The sequence below is a fragment of the Dioscorea cayenensis genome, chromosome 18 (genome assembly GCF_009730915.1).
Source record: "Dioscorea cayenensis subsp. rotundata cultivar TDr96_F1 chromosome 18, TDr96_F1_v2_PseudoChromosome.rev07_lg8_w22 25.fasta, whole genome shotgun sequence".
Lineage (NCBI taxonomy): Eukaryota > Viridiplantae > Streptophyta > Magnoliopsida > Dioscoreales > Dioscoreaceae > Dioscorea > Dioscorea cayenensis.
The window spans coordinates 19,450,895-19,471,819 of record NC_052488.1 but is presented as its reverse complement, the minus strand read 5'-3'; the positions used below and the strand labels follow the sequence as shown (position 1 = coordinate 19,471,819).

Here is a 20,925-nt window from a genome sequence, read left to right as displayed (position 1 = left end):
AATAACTACTAGCTGAAGCAAGAACATACAGATAAATTTAACTAAAAATAAAATAAAAAAAATATGAAAATAACACAATAATAGTTTATTTTTTATTTAAAATTATTAATTTTTTTATAAAATAAAAGATCAACAAATACAAAAACAATTACTAGCTAAAATAAAAACCGAATGAAAAGTTTAAACAAAAATATGGCAGGAAAATATGAAAAATACAATACGTAGGCTAACATTTATTTATTTGTTTATTTATTTTTCTCTTTTGACGGACCATTCACAGGCTAACATTTGCGTCCATTGGCATAATCAAGAAATGAAATCTAATCCATTTATTAAATAAAAAAAATCCCTAAAATTAACAATCTCTCTTGAACTTATTTCGGTGACGATTCGCTTACACCTACCCTCGGTGATGGCACGTTTTACTGCGCGCCAGAGTGCTTATTAGTCTTTTGACTGAATTAGACCTCTTCGATGACGCGAACCACTAGCAAAACAGCACATGGATAGTGGCATTATCGTAATAATCGTAATTATTCAGGGGTGTTTTCGTCAAGAAGTGATTACAAAAGCGCGACCCAATACCATCCTTCGTTCCTCCTTCCCGTTTCGTTTGTCTTTCGTTTCTTTCCCGTTTCTCTCTTCTTCGTCTCCGGAATCTTGGATCATCGGCGGCGGCGGCCACTCATTCTCGGTCTCCGGTAATGGTCGGAAAATGATCGTCGGATTGGAATTTCACTTCCCGAATGCTTCGCATGGCTGTGATTTTTTTCCCCTGTTTGTGGTTCGAATTCCTGTGTTTTTTTATGGGTTTTGTTGTGATTTTGATTTTTCAGGGTAAAGGGTTTTGAGATTTGGATCTAGGAGGAAGAGGGCTTTGTTCATTCTTCATGGCGGAAACCAGGCGTTATGCGATAAACCCGCAATTAGGTGAGATAATTCGATGGGATTACCCTGTTTTTCTCTTAATTCAGTGTTTGTTTATGATCGTGGTGTTATATTATACTTTAAAGACAAGGAATTGGAGATTAATAGATTTGATTTGTGCGTCTATTGATAGTCTTAGTGTTTTGTTACACTGATGGTATGAGTATTGTGGTAGTGGAGTTGGTAGTGAAGGATCAAAGTTTTGTTGGGAGAATAGTTTGAAGGCAGTGTCTGAAGGTAAGTATGGATGGGAGGTTGTTAGTAGAAGAATCAATTTAGTATTTTGTGGATGTTTGAGGAAGAATGTTAATAGAGTTTATTTTTTGTAGAATTGAACACTGATGCTGTGAATTGGTCTTTTGTGTCTATTGGGGGACCACACGCTTTCTCTCACATATGGTCAAACAGTCTAAACTTTTACTTAAGTCAAACTAGTTTAATGGAAGGGTTCTTTTTAAATTTTATTTGAAGTTGATGGAGACTCGTGCGTATGGATCTCAGTGTATGATCACTGATCAGCATGCATCGAACATGATGGGTGTTTCTTGCTTGTTTTGTTTTTGCATTCAGTTTTTATTTTGATGAGTTCATGGCTTTGGTGTGTCTTTTTTGTTTAATTTATGTCTCAACTTCTTTAAAAGAAAATTTGTGTTCTTGTTGTGGATGAACAGATATTAATCAAATAATACTGGAAGCTCAACAGCGATGGCTGCGCCCTGCTGAAATATGTGAAATCCTTCGAAACTATCAGAACTTCTGCATTGCCCCAGAACCACCAAATAAGCCACCTAGTAAGATCTTGTGTTGCGTGGTTTATTGAATGTTGAATTTTGCTTGTGATTTGATGAACCTCAGTTTATACCATTTAATACTGTATTATCTGTATCTTTTGAATATTATCTCTCATGATGCTGTAAGCTTTGGTCAAAACTGCTGGGATCTTTCAAAGTGAATCCATTTTTACTTCATAATTTGACAGTTATGGAGATTAGTATCTAGATTTGCTTATTTTCCTGATAGGACAGTCTGATTATGATTTTTGTTTTAATCCCTGTTTAATGAAGTTTGGGTTTTGTTGAAGATTAAGGTATTGGGTATGCGTTGGATCAGGGCAATTCATGTATTCTGTTAACATTCATTATCTCACCCAACAGCCTGTGCACTCCTCGAATTTTTGTAATTCATCTTTCATCTACGTTTTCAATAACCCATATTTTAGTTAAGACAGACATTAAAGAGGCAGTTTGCATGCATAATCTTCCACCTTAGTACATTCTTTTCACCTTTTATGAACTGGTTTACTCTGTCTTGACGAATTTTTTTTTTCCTTGTATTGAACAAAACTGGTTTACAATTTGGGATCATATATAAGTTGGACATTTCAGCTTGGTTTATCCTGCTTTTATTCACTTGATGCCATAAGTTTCTTTCTTATTAGGTGGTTCACTTTTTCTATTTGATCGGAAGGTTTTGAGATACTTCCGAAAGGACGGCCATAATTGGAGGAAGAAAAAGGATGGGAAAACTGTGAAAGAAGCTCATGAGAGGTTAAAAGTAAGTGAGACATGAATGATGTATGTGTATAGTGTTTTGTGGTTATACATTGGCACCAGATAAATTTATTTGAAATGAATTTAAGAAAGATAAGGTCATATGGGACATGCCTTAAGGGAAGACACCTATAGTTTTGCTGTACCAAGCCATACTTGCTCTTGAACTTAAAAGTGATCATAAACTGGAGCACTGAGCTATTGGAATGAAAATTTCTTAGCATTTTGTAGGTTGGATTTCTTGGAGAGTTAAGTTTTCTGTTGATCAACTAAAGATGTATTTTACCTTCTGTTTCAGTCAGGGAGTGTTGATGTGTTGCATTGCTACTATGCTCATGGAGAAGAGAATGAGAACTTTCAACGGCGGAGTTATTGGATGTTGGAAGAGTGAGTATTTAATAAAAATCCCTTGTTTATATCATTTAAAAGTTAAAGTTTATTTTACATGCCTTAATATGTATTATGTGCTTCAAGGTAACGGCTATGTATATCCTTTATGATCTTAAATGACCATTGTATACATTATCCTGCATATGCTTACTGACATCTGACGCATAGTTAGCTTTTGTAGATGCCTGTGTCACACCTTTATGTAGCATATTAATAAGGTCATTAATCTTGCTTTATGATTTATCATTAAGTCAGTTGACATGTTTTTATGCACAATACTTCTCTAGTTGATTACTTGATCTATAACTTGAGAATCATCTTTCTATGCTAAATAAGAAATACTTATTCTCTGAACTAAATCAGGTATTTTAGTGGCTTGCATAACTTAGTATTTTTATTTCATTTACCTTTTTATTTTATTTTATTTTTCTTTTCTTTGTTCACTTCAACCAACGCATTAAATGTTATCCGGATGTTAATTTGTTTTTATGTTTCCTAGCTGACCGTTATATTGTTTCTTTGAGGTAGACCATTAAGATTTCCTTCCATTAGGAGCTTAAAGATTATAAGAACTAGGTCATTCTTGTTTGTTTGTCTCTCTTTTAAAATTGTCATGCATCACCCAAATGTTCTAGATTTCTTTATTGACATGCATAAGCACGCACAGCTATGTTATTCAGACTACATTTTTGGTAACCTGCATACTTTTGGATGATTATTTCTGTGAGAATTGTCATTATTTATTTTTTGAAAAAGCTCTCATTATGTTCTATATGCTCACAATGTTGCAGGGATTTGATGCACATTGTTCTTGTACATTACCGTGAAGTTAAGGTCAAGATCTTGATCTCTCTTTAATAAATTGTCTTTGTGTCTTTTATCGTTGTTGTATGCTTTGCTTCACTTGAAACTTAAGAATTTTTCTTTATTTTTTAGTCCTTTTCCTTGCAATTCTATGATTTGTGGCTTGCACTGAACTACCATCCGACAAAATGAATATATTTGCATTCTATGCCATGTATTGGGCCATGACGTTTCGTACAGCTACATGTATGATTTTACGTTCTTGAAACTTGCCATCATATTTTGGTTGAACATCAAAATTAAAGACTGTTTTTTCCTAAAGGTCGGCCATTAACAACTCTAATGCCTTACATAGCATCATATGGTATGTTGTATTCCAGGTATAACTGGTCATGGTGATACCAACACTCAAATGGACTTCCTTTTCTTCCCAATTTTGCCTTGTATCTTTTTCTGTATGCATCCTAGTAATGTTTGACACTTCAGTGGTTACTTCTTTGTCACTGTGATTAATTTGATCTCCAGGGCAACAAATCTAGCTATAGAAGCATCAGAGAAGTTGAAGATAATTCACAAGTGACCCAGTTGGATAGTTCTGTAATTTCAAATTCTTTCACACATCGAAGTCGTCTGCTTTCTCAAACAACAGAAGCCGAAAGCGCAAATAGCACCCAGACATCTGAACTTGAAGATGCTGAATCTGGTATAATTTCTTCTTCCATGTTAATTCCAGAGGCATCATCTTATGGAATGTTCTGTTTCTGATGTAGCTCTGCTCATTCATATTTTAATCGCACTCACTATTGCTCAGCGTATCTAAATAGAAATTTGATGCAGCAGATAATTATCAAGCAAGTTCAAGATATCACTCTTACCCTGACTTGCAGAGGTGTGCTGATGAGCCGGTGATTGATGCTCGGCTATTCAATCATTATGTTCCGTTTCATCCTCCAGATGACCAATGTGAGGAGCACCTTTTGTTTGCTTTCTTTCTTTTGTTTTAGTTTCTGGATGGTTGAGTAACTTTCTGTACCCATGTCTTCCAGTTCATTTTCAAAAACCACATGTAGGATCTCTTGAATCTGGATTCTATTCAGTTTCTCAAGGAGACAACACTAAAGCTTATGACAGGACGAGCCTTGGGTTAACATTTAATGCAGCTAGAACGCAATTTGACTCAACATGTTGGAATGAACTCTTGGATCACTGTACAACAGGTTTTGATGATCCAATTTTTCGGCCTCCAGTTGCTTCCACGGATCCTGCTAGTTTGGAGAACAATTTTGTGAAAGAATCTCTCATACTTGGTGGGCTTGGAACTGATGATTTTAATTTCAAGCATGATGTTGTTGCTATTTCTCAAGATCAATTAATATTTCAGGTAAGATCTTAATTTCCCTTCTTCCAAAAGTTAAAAGAGAGTTTATATAATCAGACTAGGAAGTATCTTGGATGGTACTGTGGAAGACACTTTTGAAATGTTAAATTAATAATAGCTTGCATCTGATAACTGACATTCAGATTTTTTTTATTTTTATACGAAGCAGTATCTACTTCGGGATTTGAATATTTTGTGGAAGGCTTTGACATCTGAGAACTTGTTCTTTGAATATTCTATTTATTTCAGGGTTCTAATGCTGAAATCGGTTCCTTGCCTAAATTAGATGTGGATTTAAAAGCTGAGCATTTACCAGAGGGAATTGACTATGATTCTTGTAATCGGAAGTCTCAATCATTGGACCTTGCAAATATTGGTGAGGGAGGCTTGAAGAAACATGACAGTTTCTCCAGATGGATGAGCAACGAGCTTGGAGAAGTAGAGGACCCTTGTATAAAATCCAGCTCTGGGGTTTATTGGGGTACTGTTGATAATGGAAATGTTGAAGTTTCTAGCTTGTCTACTCAGGATCTCTTGGAAACATACCTGATGCCTCCCTCACTTTCTCAAGACCAGCTTTTCAGCATAATTGATTTTTCTCCCAACTGGGCATACATAGGCTCAGAAACCAAGGTTTTAAATCAAAGCTAGTTTTATTTAGTTTTCCTGAATGGCCTTAATCTTCATATGCAATTGATTCAATTACCACTTATCCCCTTAACATTTTACTTTAATGTTTGACAGGTTCTTGTCACTGGAAAATTCTTGAAAGATAAGGAGGATGTGGATAAATGTAAATGGTCATGCATGTTTGGGGAAATTGAAGTTCGAGCCGAGATTCTGGCGGAAGGTGTTCTTCGCTGTATTGCACCACTACATGCCTCTGGGAGGGTTCCTTTCTATATCACTTGCTCTAATAGGTTGGCATGCAGTGAAGTGCGCGAATTTGAATATCGTCTCAGTGATGTTCAGCACATGGAGATTTCAGATTCCTACTTGTGCAGTACACATGAACTGAATCTCCATATTCGTCTTGAAAGATTATTATCTTTGGAATCTGCTAGCCATTCAAAACCCTTATCCAGTGTCCTAACTGAGAAGCATGACTTGAGCAGCAAAATCAGTTCATTGCTGATGGAAAGTGAGGATGAGTGGTGTAATTTATTAAAGCTGAACCAGGACAAAAGAATTTCCCCTGGAAATGCAAAGAACCATTTACTTGAAAAGCTTTTAAAAGATAAACTGCATACTTGGCTTCTCCACAAACTAGCTGAAGATGGGAAAGGTCCTAGTGTATTAGATAGCGAGGGGCAGGGTGTGCTGCATTTAGCTGCTGCTCTTGGTTATGATTGGGCTATTGAGCCTACCATCACTGCAGGTGTTAGCATCAATTTCAGAGATGTTCATGGATGGACTGCACTTCATTGGGCTGCATTTTGTGGTCGGTAAGAATACTATACCCATCATTGCTTCCTTTGCTTCGGCTGGTAGCCAACTGCCATTTTTCTCATTTGTTGAACTTTTGAATCTCAGGGAGCGCACTGTTGTTACGCTCATCGTTCTTGGTGCTGATCCTGGAGCGTTGACAGACCCAACACCTGAGTTTCCCACTGGAAGAACTGCTTCAGATTTAGCTTCTACTAACAATCATAAAGGCATTGGTGGTTTCCTGGCCGAATCTTCTCTTACCAACCACCTCTCAATGCTCAAGTTGAAGGAATCAGAAGGCAATGATGTTTCTGAAATTTCTGGTCTGAGTAGTATTGACGATGTTGTAGCAGAGAGTGTCGCTCACCTGGCTGATGGGGAGGAGCATGCTGCTGTTTCAATGAAGGACTGTCTAAGTGCCCTTCGGAACTCGGCTTTAGCAGCAGCTCAAATTCACCAAGTGTTTAGAGTGCAATCGTTTCAAAGAAAGAAACTTGTTGAATTTGGTGATGATAAATGTGGAACATCACATGAAAGGGTTATTTCTCTTCTGTCATTGAAACCTTCCAGGCTGGGACAACAGGATTTGCCTCTGAATGCTGCTGCTATAAAAATACAAAACAAGTTCCGGGGATGGAAAGACCGAAAAGAATTCATGGTTATCCGCAAACGAATTGTTATTATCCAGGTATATATGATCATCCTTTTTTTCCCGCTTGCTTCTGTAATACTATTTGCTCAGTCTTTTTATTCCTTTCTACTTAGCTGCCTTAGCGATTGTCCTGGAACTTATTCTTGCAAGTATAATAATTTTTGTTAACTATGGTGTTTTAACGTATTGAACCATGCTGGCTCTCAAGTTTCTAACTGTTCAGGCATGCATGTTCTCATAGATTGAATGAAATTCTTTCAGACATTATTAGGTATATTATCATGCATTTCTGTCTTATGCTGGGCAACATGTAATCCTGACATTTTAGTCATACTTCACATCCAGCCATGAAATGCAGGGCAAATATATGTTATCCATTCTCTTCTTATTAGTGTTTACTCCTGATTGCTGACCAGGCTCATGTAAGAGGCCACCAAGTGAGGAAGCACTACAAAAAAGTTGTCTGGACCGTAGGAATTGTGGAGAAAGCTATATTGCGCTGGAGGCGTAAAGGAAGTGGCTTGCGAGGGTTTAGGTCAGAAAACTTGCTTGAAGGATCAATGATGCAAGACCAATCTTCTACAGAGGACGAGTATGATTACTTGAAAGAAGGGAGAAAGCAGACTGAGGCCAGGTTTGGGAAAGCATTGGCCCGGGTGAGGTCAATGGTTCAGTATTCAGAAGCAAGAGACCAGTACCATAGGCTGCTGAAAGTTGTCACAGAACTTCAGGAGTCCAAGGTTGGTAGAGTTATATTCTAAATGTTCTAATTCTGTTTAACGTTCTTCAGTCTGATGAAATCAGTACCATAGGTTGCTATAGATAACATAGGCTAGAAATTGGCACCACTCATAGGCTAAGACATTGGCACCACTGGTCAACAGGTAATGGCTGAAAATTAGTTTCGAGCAGAAAATTCATTTAAGATTAGGTTAAAACCTTAAAATTTTCTGTATGTTCACCTCAAAACTTACTCATCCACTGGTTGTTCGTTATTGATTTTGTCATGTTCTAATTAGATCATTTTTCCTTCTGATAATGTTGAAGTCTTGATTAAATTTCTCATAATGTTGTATCTAAGTTCCAGTCCAAGTGGTTCACAATGCTTCGTGGGCATCAGCCATGTGTTTCCTATCATCTAGATTTTTGCCCTTTTAGATTGCATCCATGCATTGTGCTTTTTTGGTGTATATTTGAACTTGGCAACATAACTTGTCTATTACTAATGACCAAGTGGTCTATTGGTATTCGGATCTTTGTTAGACTCCTTCACCACAAGTGGTGAGAGTTCAAATTATGGGTGAGGGCATATTTTTAGTTGTGTAAGTGGTGGTTGTGTGCAGATCGTCCTAGCACCCATATGTGTGCAGGCCTCGCAGTACTGAGACTTGTGCACGCCCTTATCTTCCTAGCGACTAGGCCGCTCATCTTGGTATAAAAAAAAAAAAAACTTGTCTAGCACTATAAAGTAATTTAGCTCTACTATTATTTCAACTTGTGCTTGTAGATAATATCAACCAAATTCATAGAATTTGAAACTATGTCTGGGATTCTTTGTTGATTATGAAAACAAAGAAAGTATGTGAATTGTGAAGTAAATCTTTCATGTTCTACTTTTATATCCTGCAAGCTGGAAAATTCAGAGTAAACTTAGAAACATTATTTTTGTAGGCAGTTATCCAAATTTAAGTTTTTAAAATGAAAAACATAAAACCTTAATTACCTACATAATAATTAGAAATTTTCATCTGCAAATATTTTCAGGTCATGCAGGAAAGTCTTCTAAATGGTCCAGTAGATGGTGGAGATTTCATGACTGAACTAGAGGAGCTCTGGGAGGATTCACCACTGCCTCTTGGACCTGCTTGATGAAGCTGAGGTCTTCTTGCTCTGTTAGTAGTCATTAGTGTGTAATTTCTCTGCTCTATTAAACTGTTCTTGATTGTTGATTTACTTGTAATTGCTTTTCCTCCATTCAGGTCATTTGTGTGTTATATAGCATTGAGGCTTTTGATTAGTTATGTATATATATATATATATATATTTATAAAGGGTTTGCTTGTTATTCGTTGGTAATTGGAGATGTGTGTAAATGTTTACTGTTAAGTTCCTGAGACTTTGAAAGTTAGAAAAGAATGGTTTCTAAATAAGTATTAGTAAATATTTATTATTAGCGTTATTGTTAAAAGTATATTTTTTTTTTCACCCGAAAGGGTTTTGGAATTCAATCTGGTCTGGGTAAATAGGATAAGGTCTGGGCAATTAAATAATAAAGTTAAGATGATCTTTTGAAAATCTGTATCCAAAGGGGATTACAAGGAAAAATTAAATTCAAACAGGACCCGAATTCCATGGCTGATCTCTGTGATGGTTGGTATAGAGGATTTGGAGTTTTTCATAATTCGTTGTGGTCCATATTAGTAAAAGTGATTATTTGGTAAATTTTGGCTTGAGAGAAATAAATGTATTTTTAATTTTAAAATATGTAACTCTTAAAGTTAAAGAATTTTGATCATGGTTTATAAATTTTATTGTTCTTTATAATATAATCTAGAGATAGGTTGGTAATTATCTTAAAAAGATTATTTTATTTTATAAGTTATTAAATCAATGCAATCCAACACGTGAGATCAGTTACATTTCGGTTCTATAGTAATTATTACGGAACCGATTTATGGGATCACCTCTCAAAGTTAAAAGGCAAACTAGAAAGCTCATTAGTTGTAGTTTTTAGGGCTTTTTCCGAGAGATAAGCATACGACCTTGATGGTCCTCAACCATTCATCGAATAATACGTAATTTTGTTCTAGTCCACTATATCCTAGGAGGAGATCCTCTTTACTCAAAGGGAAGGGTCTGTCTAACTTTTTAATCTTTGTTATATCCCATGTTAGTTAACTTTATTATGCATTTTGTTCCTTTTTTTTACTATTTTATTTTTATATTCTCTGAATTCGGTTTTTAGTTAATTTGTATTTTATTTATTCTTTTTAAATAAAAATAAACTAAATTAAATTAAAAGAATCTCTAGATCTTCCACACCCATGTTCCATTTTTTTTTATTTTTCAGAAAAAAAAAGAACTTGGACAAGAGATATTAAAAGAGAGGAAACTTGAACACATGTTATCTCATTTGTGAAGCAAGTAAAATGTCATCTCTCCATCACAATTGTGGATATGGTTCAATTTACTATTATATTTTTTAATAAATAAAAATCATAATTTATCTTTTAGTGAATTTTTAAAAATAAAGTTTATTTAAAAGTTATAGATGATTTGGTAACACCAGAATTTGATAAGGATTCCGGTATTCCACACGAATTTTGCATTTTGTGAAAAAGGAAAAAAGAATTATTAAGATATATTTAGTAATTTTATTTTCTTAAAATATCTTTTTATAAAGAAAGATTTCATAGGAAACGTAAAAGAGCTCTCTATTGTGTAAAATGTTTAGCTCATTTTTTCTCATGTCACATGTTAAGTGATATGGCATATTATATACGGTATATTTAGTTATGTCTTATGCCACATTTATAAATATTTTATTTTAAAAAAAATGTAAATATTATTATTTTTGTAAAAATATTTTCCAGCCAACACTCATTTCATAACATTAAAATTCACAAGTATTTCTCTTAAAATCATTTTTATTTTTTCAAAAATTATGATACTGCATATAAAAAAATTCTATTAAAAACAATTCAAACATACCTATAGTAATTTTTTCATCAAGATAAGCAGTTATACCGCTAAAAAAAACACAGATGTGCATAAACCTCTGTGAGGTAAATGACTAGAGTCCTCACCCAGCATTCAAACTCTCACCACTCACAAGAGTTTTAGAGGCTGTTTGGTTACCTGCAACTAGCTGTAAGTAGCTGTAATGTAACTGGTTTTACATGTAAAATGCTGTTTGGTTTGCTGTGAAATCAGTTTTACATGCAAACAGTTTTGCAGTTTTGTGTACTTTTTTGCTGTAAGTTGAAATGCAGCAAAACATTTGGGCTAAAATCACCATTCTTCACTCTCCAAATTATGCATTAAAAGAAAATGAAAACTTACATGTAATCAATTGTTAATATAATTAAACTTATACTTATTTATATTTTATTAAATTTATTTTTTTATTTAAAATATACCAATTTGTATTTAATTTTAATTAAAAAAAATATTTTTTTATATAAAATTAAAGAATTTTATATATTTTTAATTTAATAAAATTATTATTAAGTTAATTAATTAATTAATTTACATTAGTGTTAAGAGTAGATGGGGAGAGTTAAATTAATTATTTAGAGTTAGTATTTAATTATTTAAGTTTCTTATTATTATTTGGCTTAGTTATTTGAGTTTATGATTATTATTTTTAAATGTAATAAATACTTTATTAAATCATTTATTTTAATTTAAAAATTAAATTAAATTAAATTAAATTAATTATTTTAGTTTAAATTATTTTTTTAAAATGCATTAAATAATTAATAATAATACAGTATATTGGGGGTAATCTCACCCCCTCTACTTACATGGTGACCATATCTTTTAACTTACATCAAACCAAACAAATTAAAAGTAATGCAGCATTTTCAGTTACAGCAAACCAAACAATAGTGATGTAAATAGAAATGCAGCATTTTCACTTACACTGTAATTTCACTTACAGACAACCAAACAGCCCCTTAATATGTATCCGGATACCAATAAACCATTTGATCATTGATAATTTATATCAGTTTGTCAATACTATGAAAAAAATATTCAAAATAATAATAAAAAAATAAATTATAAATTTGAAGAAAGAATTACAAGCCTTTCAAGGGGGCAATGTGCAAAACTCCCGTTTGTTTATGTTTATTCGCCGCAACTTCGCTTCGAGATCGTGTTCTTTTCCTTCGAACGCCGGCATCAAATCGATCGTCTCCTCCGGATCATCCTCGTTCTCGAAGTCAAGAAGAGAAAAAGGAATTCATCGAAACCCTAGAATACGAATTCATCTCCATCTCTCAATCAACTTCGAAACCCTAGAAAGCTGAATCAATGGGCTCGCAATCTTAGAAGGCTTTGCTCTTGGAACTGGATTCGGATCGGTGGTTTTTTAATTTCGAGTGGTTTTGAGAAGTAGGAGAGCTGGGGTGGGTGTGGGAGAAGTTCATGGTCATGGGGGCCTCGGGGTCAAAGCTCGAGAAGGCCCTCGGAGACCAGTTCCCCGAAGGAGAGAGGTATTTCGGCCTTGAGAACTTCGGCAACACTTGCTACTGCAACAGCGTTTTGCAGGTATAGAACCGTAAATGAGGTTTTTCAATTTCGTGTATGATTTGATCTATTGCCTTTGATTGGTAGTATGTGATTGTTTAGGTTGATATCAAGTAGTTTGGTTTCGGTTGGTGATGTTTGTGGTTGTGAATTGGATTTTCAGGAGTGTTGCCTCTGTGTTCAAGATGCTTGCTTGCTTTGTTCTGATTCAGTTGACTTCTTACTTTGTTTGATATGTTTCGTTTTCAGGCGCTCTATTTTTGTATACCTTTCCGAGAGCAGTTGCTGGAATATTATGCAAATAACAAGAAGCAAGGAGATTTAGAGGAGAACCTTTTGACTTGTTTGGCTGACCTGTTCACCCAGGTAAAGTTCTGTGCTTGAATTATTGGCATGTTGATTTATTGGATTATTTGGTTGCTTTATGATTGACAAGGATTGATCTGTTGAGCAACTGTAGGAATTCTCTCACATTGCTTTCATATAACTGCAAGAATATCATTGTTTTTTTTTTTAAAATGAAAAATGGGATTGAGCTACTTGAGTCCATGATTCAAATAGCTTGTGAAATCAGACCTTGTCAGTGGCAAAGTCGAGAAGGAAAGGATGCGCCAACGTAGGTAGTCGACCATTGTTAAATTCTCGTCTCGCTGTAATATCACTGGACAAGCCTGTACTAGCTCCATGATCAACGGTTTCTGTTGTGGACCTGTTGGGTTGTGACTTTAGCACAGCAACAATTCTTATTAGTTCTCTACCATGTCTCTGGCTTGTTCATTTATATTTTAACTATGTAGCATTCCTCGTACCATGGGCCATGGACACAAGGAAATGTTCATGGTCGCCTTTCTATGAAGTCAATACAATCTTTTGCATTGTAGTGTGAGTGTCATTTATTTTTTTTTTTTTAAAAAAAATATAACTTCTGCTCTCGTTAATATTACAGTTTTAACCATAACACAGTGAAGTCCCATCAGTCAGTCTTTCATCATATACTTGTTCTTTAAGGTTTAAAGTGTTTTTTGGTTGTCATTTGAATGTGTGCCATTGCAGGGACTTATATGGCTAGTAATTTTGTGCAGATTAGCTCCCAGAAAAAGAAAACTGGTGTCATAGCTCCAAAGCGTTTTGTGCAAAGAGTGAAAAAGGAAAATGAGCTCTTCCGTGGTTACATGCACCAGGTTTCTTTGTCATTCCGATGTTATACTGAGTTGTGTTTTCTTCGTCCCTGTGAGATTGTGATGTCATTTGCATATATGCTTTTTAAAAATTGTCTCACTAAATAAATTTAGTAACTAGTAATATATGCTTTCCCCAGTGAAACTCTTTTTATCTTATTGTATTTCGATACTTGCTTCTTTGGCCTGTCCTTGGAGGTTTTGAAATGCAGAGGAATGTGGTCTTTTCCTGGGTATCCTGGTTGGTCTCTTTTTATGTTACGTGCAACTTTACAGTGATCAAGATTCAAGACTAAGAAAAAACCACTAATCTAATTAATTTTCTAGGAGCTAATGTCTAATAACTTGTGAAACTAGCTTGTATTGGTTTCTGTCTGATACTATGTCTTAGTTGACATTCATCTTGATGGTTCACAATTGCAATGTCTGCCATTTGCAGGATGCTCATGAATTTTTGATTTTCTTGCTTAATGAACTTGTCGATATCCTCGAGAGGGAGAGTAAGGCTGCAGAAGGTTCTCTTGGTCCCCCAACACCATCAGAAATGTTGAACAATGGTCAAGTTTGGCCTCAAGCGAATGGTGTGCACAAAGAAGCCCTTGTTACATGGGTCCACAAAAGCTTTCAGGTGAATCAAGTCGACACGTCTGGCTTGCCATCTTTCCCAATATGACATACATACTGAATAAAGTAATCTATGATGTGTGTGATATTCATTTTGAACAAAGAGTGATATGCTTTCGTCTAACAATCTGCTGCTCTAATAAACATGCAGGGTATTCTAACAAATGAAACAAGGTGCTTACGGTGCGAAACTGTGACTGCAAGGGAGGAGACATTCTTTGATTTAAGTCTCGACATTGAGCAAAATAGTTCAATTACCAGCTGCCTGAAAAACTTTAGCTCAACAGAAACCTTGAATGCTGAGGATAAGTTCTTTTGTGACAAGTGCTGCAGGTCTTTTTCATATATCTTTGTTTGTTATCTTCTTGTGGTTCTTTCTTCTTTTTTTTTTCCATGGTTGGCATTCAAACTTCTTATGATCCCCATGTCTAGGTTGGTAATGCCCTGGATTGTCATAATGTTTGACTGGTGAATTCTAGACAACACCAGAAGTTCAAAGTATTATATGCCATGCAAATCTAATTCATAAATTTCATCACGCTCTTTTACACTGATCGTATTGTCTAAATTTTAACGTACAACTCGTATATAAATAAAAGAGTGAATACTTTGCAGTTCATTTGCTTTTGCATGGATTTTAAAACTTATGAAAATGTGTTCCCACTGCTAACTGTTAGCATAATCATCATTGTATCATCCACCACCCATTGTTTTCCTAAATTCTAGAAATATTACTGTTTGTATGGACAAATATGCAACATTTAATGGAAAAGATTATAGATTTATTTGCATAATTGTATGAAATAATGCATTGTGTATTTATTATTCCTTTTTTTAGACGTCAGTAGTATCTGTATATTTTCCTTGAGAGGCAGTCTCTATTGTCTGCTTTCATTGACATCTATAGGCTTCCTGCTGCAGTTTGCAAGAAGCTCAGAAGAGGATGAAGATTAAGAAACCACCATCAATCCTGGTCATCCATCTCAAGCGTTTCAAGTACATGGAGCAGCTTGGTCGCTACAAGAAACTATCTTATCGGGTTGTTTTCCCTATGGAACTGAAGCTTAATAACACAGTTGATGCTACTGACATGGAATACTCCCTATTTGCAGTGGTAGTTCATGTGGGGATAGGGCCAAACCATGGCCACTACATCAGCCTAGTCAAGAGCCACGATCACTGGTTGTTCTTTGATGATGAGAATGCTGAAATGATCGATGAATCCACTGTCCAGACTTTCTTTGGGTCTGCGCAGGAGTTCACAAGCAACACTGATCATGGTTACATCCTGTTTTATGAGAGCATCAGTGCAAGACGATGATTATCATGCCAAATTTCACCATCAAAGGCGCTACAGCACTGCCATTTTTTGCCCAACTTTAGCTTCACCAAATGGTTTGAGCATCAATAGAGCTCTCGGAGATGAGAGGACGTAAAATTTACTGTGGTTGTTGTGTACAGGTCATGCTGGAAATACATCAGTCTCATGAAGGAATAAAATTGAGTGTACATGCTCGATCGATTGTTCAAACATTAAGCGTTTCCTGTAATCTTGATTGTTAGTTAACCAAATATTATAGTGAATAGAAAATGACGAAATGCCCAATCCTCTGTGTTTTTATATATCTGTCTTGTTGTTCATTTAATCTTACTTTTTGAGGGTAGCTTGGAGCCATCATTTATGCATTCAATCACAGACATGAAGTAGGTATTGAATTAGTCACAACATTCAGCTATTGTCTTACTGATCTTAATAAATTTCAGCTAAAATTCAGTCTAAATGGCAACACAGGAACTGTTGTTGTTGAGATATTCAAAACCATCAAGTAATTTTTCATTTGATCTTAATAATTTTCTGCATAAACTTTACTACATATTGCAACAGAAACAAAAAAAAGGGGGAAAACTTTCCCAGATAAGTACAGCAAGTTCAGCAATGAAATATTTGTTCTTAATTTCACACATTAACTTCATATGACAACACTGAATATAACACAATTCCAACTCAATATAATCCTTTATGAAGCCGGACACAGACAGAACACCCGATCATCGATCTTTCACATGGGGGTTTTGTATCAAGGTTTCAACATAAGACCTTATTGGCAGATGGGCAATGCGGCCACCAATTGAGAATCAAGAAGTCCCATTTAAGTTTTGGAAGAGCTCTGGAAGATGAGCATTGGTTAGCTTGGTCCTCCTGCTGATCTCACGCTGCTTCTTTTTGGGCTTCGGCTTGGCGGTGATGCCGTGAACTTGCGCCATTGCTCGTCTCTGAGCAGTGTTTGTGGCTGGCTTCATACCGTTCTTCTGGAGATCCCTCTCAATATCAACCATATCTCTTGGTAATTCAATGCCCCTGAAGAGCTGCTTGAGATCGTCATCTACCTTTATCACTGCCTTTGGATCGTTTGGGTAGACAATGTCCTCCTGGGAATCCATGTTGGAGAGAAGCCAAACCTGGCCAGCTGATTTAAGAGCCTGAATGATAAAATTTAAATCATAAGATATAATTCCAAATGAAATGAGTTGCCAAAAAACAAATTCCAGGCAATATCCACGAAAATAATTATCAGTGATGTGAGCCAATAATATAAATTCATAAAGTGCTTGATTAAATCATTCAAAATTATAAGATCTGAATGCAGTCATGCGGACGTGCTTGCAGCACTGCATGTCAAGCTCCTTATAGTTAGCTTAGTAAGATCATCAAGAGGATTTTGAACTTTTAAAGTTTGAAATGAGACAAAAAAATAAATCAATAATCATTTGTGAAGAGCAGTCTTGACTCTCAAGATCAGGAGACACTGTCACTGTTTGAACTTCAAAAGTGGGATGAAGATGAAAGGGCAACAATCCTTCAGAAAAATTTTAAATGTAATTACTCCATCAAAAAGAGGAATGGAGAGTCTGCAAAATTCCACCCCGCGTGCAAAGAATGTTAATTCAGGAGATATATTTCAAGAAAAAAAAATCTATTTGTGTCACACTAACAGCTGTAGCAGACAAAACTATAGCTTGTGCTGTTGAAGACTAAAATGCATGTTTCTTCCAACATAAAAACAACCCTTAAAATGTATCAGTGGGTTGTATCGAGCCAACAGCTTGGTATTCTCCATGAAACATTACAAAGTAGAAGAGAAGAAGCTCTTTCCAAGCAACTTGGTGGTTAATTAATATGTGAGTGTACACCATCTACAGAATTCAGAGCTTAGTTTTCAGGAGTACCTGTAAGTCATCCATTACAGATGGGTAAGAATCCTTCACATCAACAACAGCAAGGCCCTCTGGAAACTTCCGTATCAGAGAAAGTAGTTGATCTTTTCCCTTCAAGTCATGCTTGGACTGTAAATTCAAACAACACATTAATTTAAAGCAGCAGTCATTTTTGCTAATTGACATAGACAGGTGATCGACCAGGGCAAATAATCATATTATCCAAGCCCATCCATTTTTTCAATAATGACTAAGTGGCTCAAGATGATCCAAAGTGGGAAAACTTCCATCGAATATTTGCAATGTGTGATAGTGGATTGTATAAAACTAGACCACAATCAGACCATTTAAGTATTCTTCCGCAACAAGCAACATAATTGCATAGCCGTCATAGTATTACTATGGAACAAGAAACAATAACATTTTTCAAATAAGGCCAAACTTCCTATAAGACATCTGATGGATAGACAGGAATTTATAAGAAACTGTTGCTTTTTTTTTTTAAAGAAAGGCCTTCAAAGAAGTTTGAAATCTATAGTAGAATGACTCAGAAATATCAGATCACACTCTTACAAGAAAGTAATGTTGGTTTTAAGAGCAGGTGCACTTTACCTTGTATGAGAATCGCTTTCCATCATAATTGACTTTATGGTTATTCCTCAAACTGTCAAAGACAGCCTTATTTCCATTGATGTCCACATAGCATGCTTCATTTATTTGTTCCGGAGTGAGTGCCTGCCTTGTCTGCAAGGGCAATAAGGCAGGTGTTGATTACAGTCAAGTATGTGAAAAACAGCATTATCATCTTCAATATGATACATAAGCTCAAGTATTTCAAGGAAACCAATGTTGTTATAACTATATTGATTTCGTTGGTGCCTACTTTTTGCTGATATTGACATTATCAAAGATTTATTGACAAGATAACAAAGTCACTATAGTAGAAAGTTATTGGCACTTTTAACTTTTGAATCTTCTCATCTGTGATTATATCTAATTTCTAGACACATTTCAGATAGGGGCCACCACCATATTGATGCAAAATACATAACTATCAGTGAACATTAATACTCCTTCCAACTATAATGTTAGGATCAGCCAATCACCTTAACTCCGTAAAAAAACAAGCAGGTTACTTAGGATCCATGATCTGCTTTGAGTTGAATTCCTCATTAAATAAGCAAAACCATTGTCATTTTCAAGATATTGGAAGGTTATCATATAACCAACAAGCAGGCAAGCAAGGCACACTGATGTTTTAGTTGATTCTCAGTATGAAAAAGGGAGCAGAGCCATGCCTCAAAAAGCAGGTCAATGACGCGTTTGATTTGGGCGCCCACAGGGGATTTCCTAATGGCATTGATATGTTGAAGTCTTTCGGTATCATTTGAGAATTTCACTGCTGCACTAGGAGCTTTTATTGTGGCTGGAACAGAAGAAGAGTTTCCGGGTGCGGCTTTGTGTGAGTGGGAGGATTTTGAAGATGATGATCGCGCTGCAATACTGGTAAGCGTTGATTGGCACTTCTCCTGCTGCTGCTTAAACTTATTGAGGCTTTCTTGCAATGCCATCTGGAAAACTGACGCCAATATTCCCAACTGTCAGAACCAAAATATAAATTCTTATGCATTAAAAATTGTGAGGATGATTACTCCTCAGTCCTCATTTGGCAACAAGAGGAAGTAAGCTGATATCATAAGTACAACAAATGCATGCTCAAACCATATAAGTAAAAATGTCATGAATTCTTATAATCTAGACAAACAAAATAATTCAACCAAAGGCATTAAATAAAGAATGAAATGAGAACACAGTAAATGAAGTTTCAAATTTTCCTTTTTGGAGATGGCTACAAGGTTATTCCTTAAGGTGACTAGAGGGAAGACTACAAACTAGTGTGAGAAGGAACAGGATAGTTCTTATTAGTCTTCAAGAACCGACTTCAAACAATCACAGCACAGTCAGCCCTGAGAAGTTTACACAACATTCAAGCCAAAATACAATTTTCTGATATCTAAGAGAATAAATGACCACCACTCCTTCTCAATACAACAAAATTAAACTCAGGTACCAAAAAGCATAACAAGACTTGAATTTGAAGATATCTATCTTGTATGAAAGCACCTCTAACACTTATCAAAGAACTGAAACTTCAATGCAGGCCTTAAGTCTTCAATTGTGCCACAACAACTCCCTCAGCTCACTACTGTTCAGGTGTCACCAAAATCCAAAACAAAGGAAACACAGATCTAGATGGCTCTCATGTTGCACAAGTTATCTCAAGTTTCAACTTTTAATCAAGTAAAATCAACTCCTCAATATCTTGTAATTTTCCTTTTAATAAAAAAAAGCAAGCATACCAGCACAGAAATTCAACCAAGTTTCCAACAATAATCATTAGTTCCAACAAACAAAAGCAGCTCCATATCCCAATTACAGAAAGATTAAACTTTTACCATCAAATTACACGCAAAAGAGGATCTTTCACACACACATATAGATGATTTCAATCATACATCTCAAAAAACTAAGCAATCCAAGGGTTCAACCCAAATCAAATATGAGACGACATGGCCGAAGATTCAAACTTTTCCCAGAAAATCAGAGCGGTGAACAATAAAAATTGGGGAAAAGCGAACCAGAAGAGATTTGGCTCGAGATTAGCGGAATCGAACGGATGATTAGGGATCCAACGCCAAGCTTGGAGGAATCTAATGGAAAAGTCCGGGAAAAAATTGCGCAAAAAATTGATTTAATTGATGAAGAAAAAGGAGCAAAACTTCGACAAAAAGGAAAGCCCTGCCAAGGGAGGGTTGATCTTATATAGGCAAAGGAAATAGCGGATGCGGGTAGGGTTTACTTTGGATCCGCACCCGTTTAGGAGTTTTGCAATTATACCTTTTCAAAATTTATAATTCCAAACGATTTTAAAAAAAAATTATTCATTCATTTATACAATACAAGATAAGAACCGAACCCAAATCCAACTTGTGTTAGTTGTCACGGTCCTCCGATCGCACCAACGATCACTGTGCGGCGCTCGTCACACCACCAAGGCGCCGAGCCAGCCTCCAAGAACCTAGGTCAAAACAGCCCAAGAAAACAAGCAAGATGCCTATCAAGTAAACAAGGCATAGAAGCACACAAGCATCATCAAAGACATCATAACCAGGGTCCAAGGGGTTCCAGCCGCCCACCACACCAAGATACCAGGAGGAGCAAACTCAAGACATGGAACTAGAGAGAAAAAGATAAAACTCTCAATTGAAGTGCACCGAATTACACCATGAGCCACATGACACAAGCAAGACCTTCACTCACCCAAGGAATAAAGATGAACAAAGCCCTTAAGAGCTAGCTTCTCCCAAACAAAGCCAAACTTTATCCAGGTTCTCTAGTTGTCATCTCAAGAGGAAGGAGAGGGATATATATATAGCCAAATCCCCTCTATGGATAAAGACACCAGCCCTTGATCCAATGCCAGGATATGCCAAGTTGTCCCATCACAACAAGCACAGTGCTACA

General features: G+C 35.8%; 3 protein-coding genes across 6 annotated transcripts; 2 read left to right on the top strand and 1 right to left on the bottom strand.

Moving 5' to 3' along the window:
* The first annotated feature begins 582 nt into the window (after nucleotides 1-582).
* On the top strand, nucleotides 583-9,205 carry LOC120281976 (calmodulin-binding transcription activator 3-like). Of its 3 annotated transcripts, none has more exons than XM_039288671.1 (14): nucleotides 583-701; nucleotides 837-930; nucleotides 1,599-1,718; nucleotides 2,366-2,481; nucleotides 2,776-2,864; nucleotides 3,659-3,701; nucleotides 4,197-4,374; nucleotides 4,512-4,634; nucleotides 4,718-5,052; nucleotides 5,299-5,682; nucleotides 5,794-6,494; nucleotides 6,583-7,165; nucleotides 7,546-7,869; nucleotides 8,894-9,205. In XM_039288671.1, exons 2-14 carry the CDS (start codon nucleotides 891-893, stop codon nucleotides 8,996-8,998), a joined length of 3,141 nt encoding a protein of 1,046 aa, XP_039144605.1. In that variant the 5' UTR covers nucleotides 583-701; nucleotides 837-890; the 3' UTR covers nucleotides 8,999-9,205. The 3 variants fall into 3 exon arrangements, with proteins under 3 accessions (XP_039144605.1, XP_039144603.1, XP_039144604.1); XM_039288669.1 differs by having other exon boundaries at nucleotides 4,509-4,634; XM_039288670.1 differs by having other exon boundaries at nucleotides 593-707; nucleotides 4,509-4,634.
* Nucleotides 9,206-11,992: 2,787 nt separating this feature from the next.
* Nucleotides 11,993-15,807, top strand: LOC120281983 (ubiquitin carboxyl-terminal hydrolase 4-like). The gene is made up of 6 exons (XM_039288677.1): nucleotides 11,993-12,403; nucleotides 12,632-12,748; nucleotides 13,465-13,563; nucleotides 14,000-14,188; nucleotides 14,336-14,517; nucleotides 15,106-15,807. Exons 1-6 carry the CDS (start codon nucleotides 12,281-12,283, stop codon nucleotides 15,503-15,505), a joined length of 1,110 nt encoding a protein of 369 aa, XP_039144611.1. The 5' UTR covers nucleotides 11,993-12,280; the 3' UTR covers nucleotides 15,506-15,807.
* Nucleotides 15,808-16,006: 199 nt separating this feature from the next.
* On the bottom strand, nucleotides 16,007-20,178 carry LOC120281985. Of its 2 annotated transcripts, none has more exons than XM_039288679.1 (5): nucleotides 20,040-20,178; nucleotides 18,699-18,998; nucleotides 18,013-18,144; nucleotides 17,413-17,529; nucleotides 16,007-16,665 (listed from the first exon to the last, which is right to left on the bottom strand). In XM_039288679.1, exons 2-5 carry the CDS (start codon nucleotides 18,969-18,971, stop codon nucleotides 16,321-16,323), a joined length of 867 nt encoding a protein of 288 aa, XP_039144613.1. In that variant the 5' UTR covers nucleotides 18,972-18,998; nucleotides 20,040-20,178; the 3' UTR covers nucleotides 16,007-16,320. The 2 variants fall into 2 exon arrangements, with proteins under 2 accessions (XP_039144613.1, XP_039144614.1); XM_039288680.1 differs by having other exon boundaries at nucleotides 18,699-18,979.
* Nucleotides 20,179-20,925: the final 747 nt, after the last annotated feature.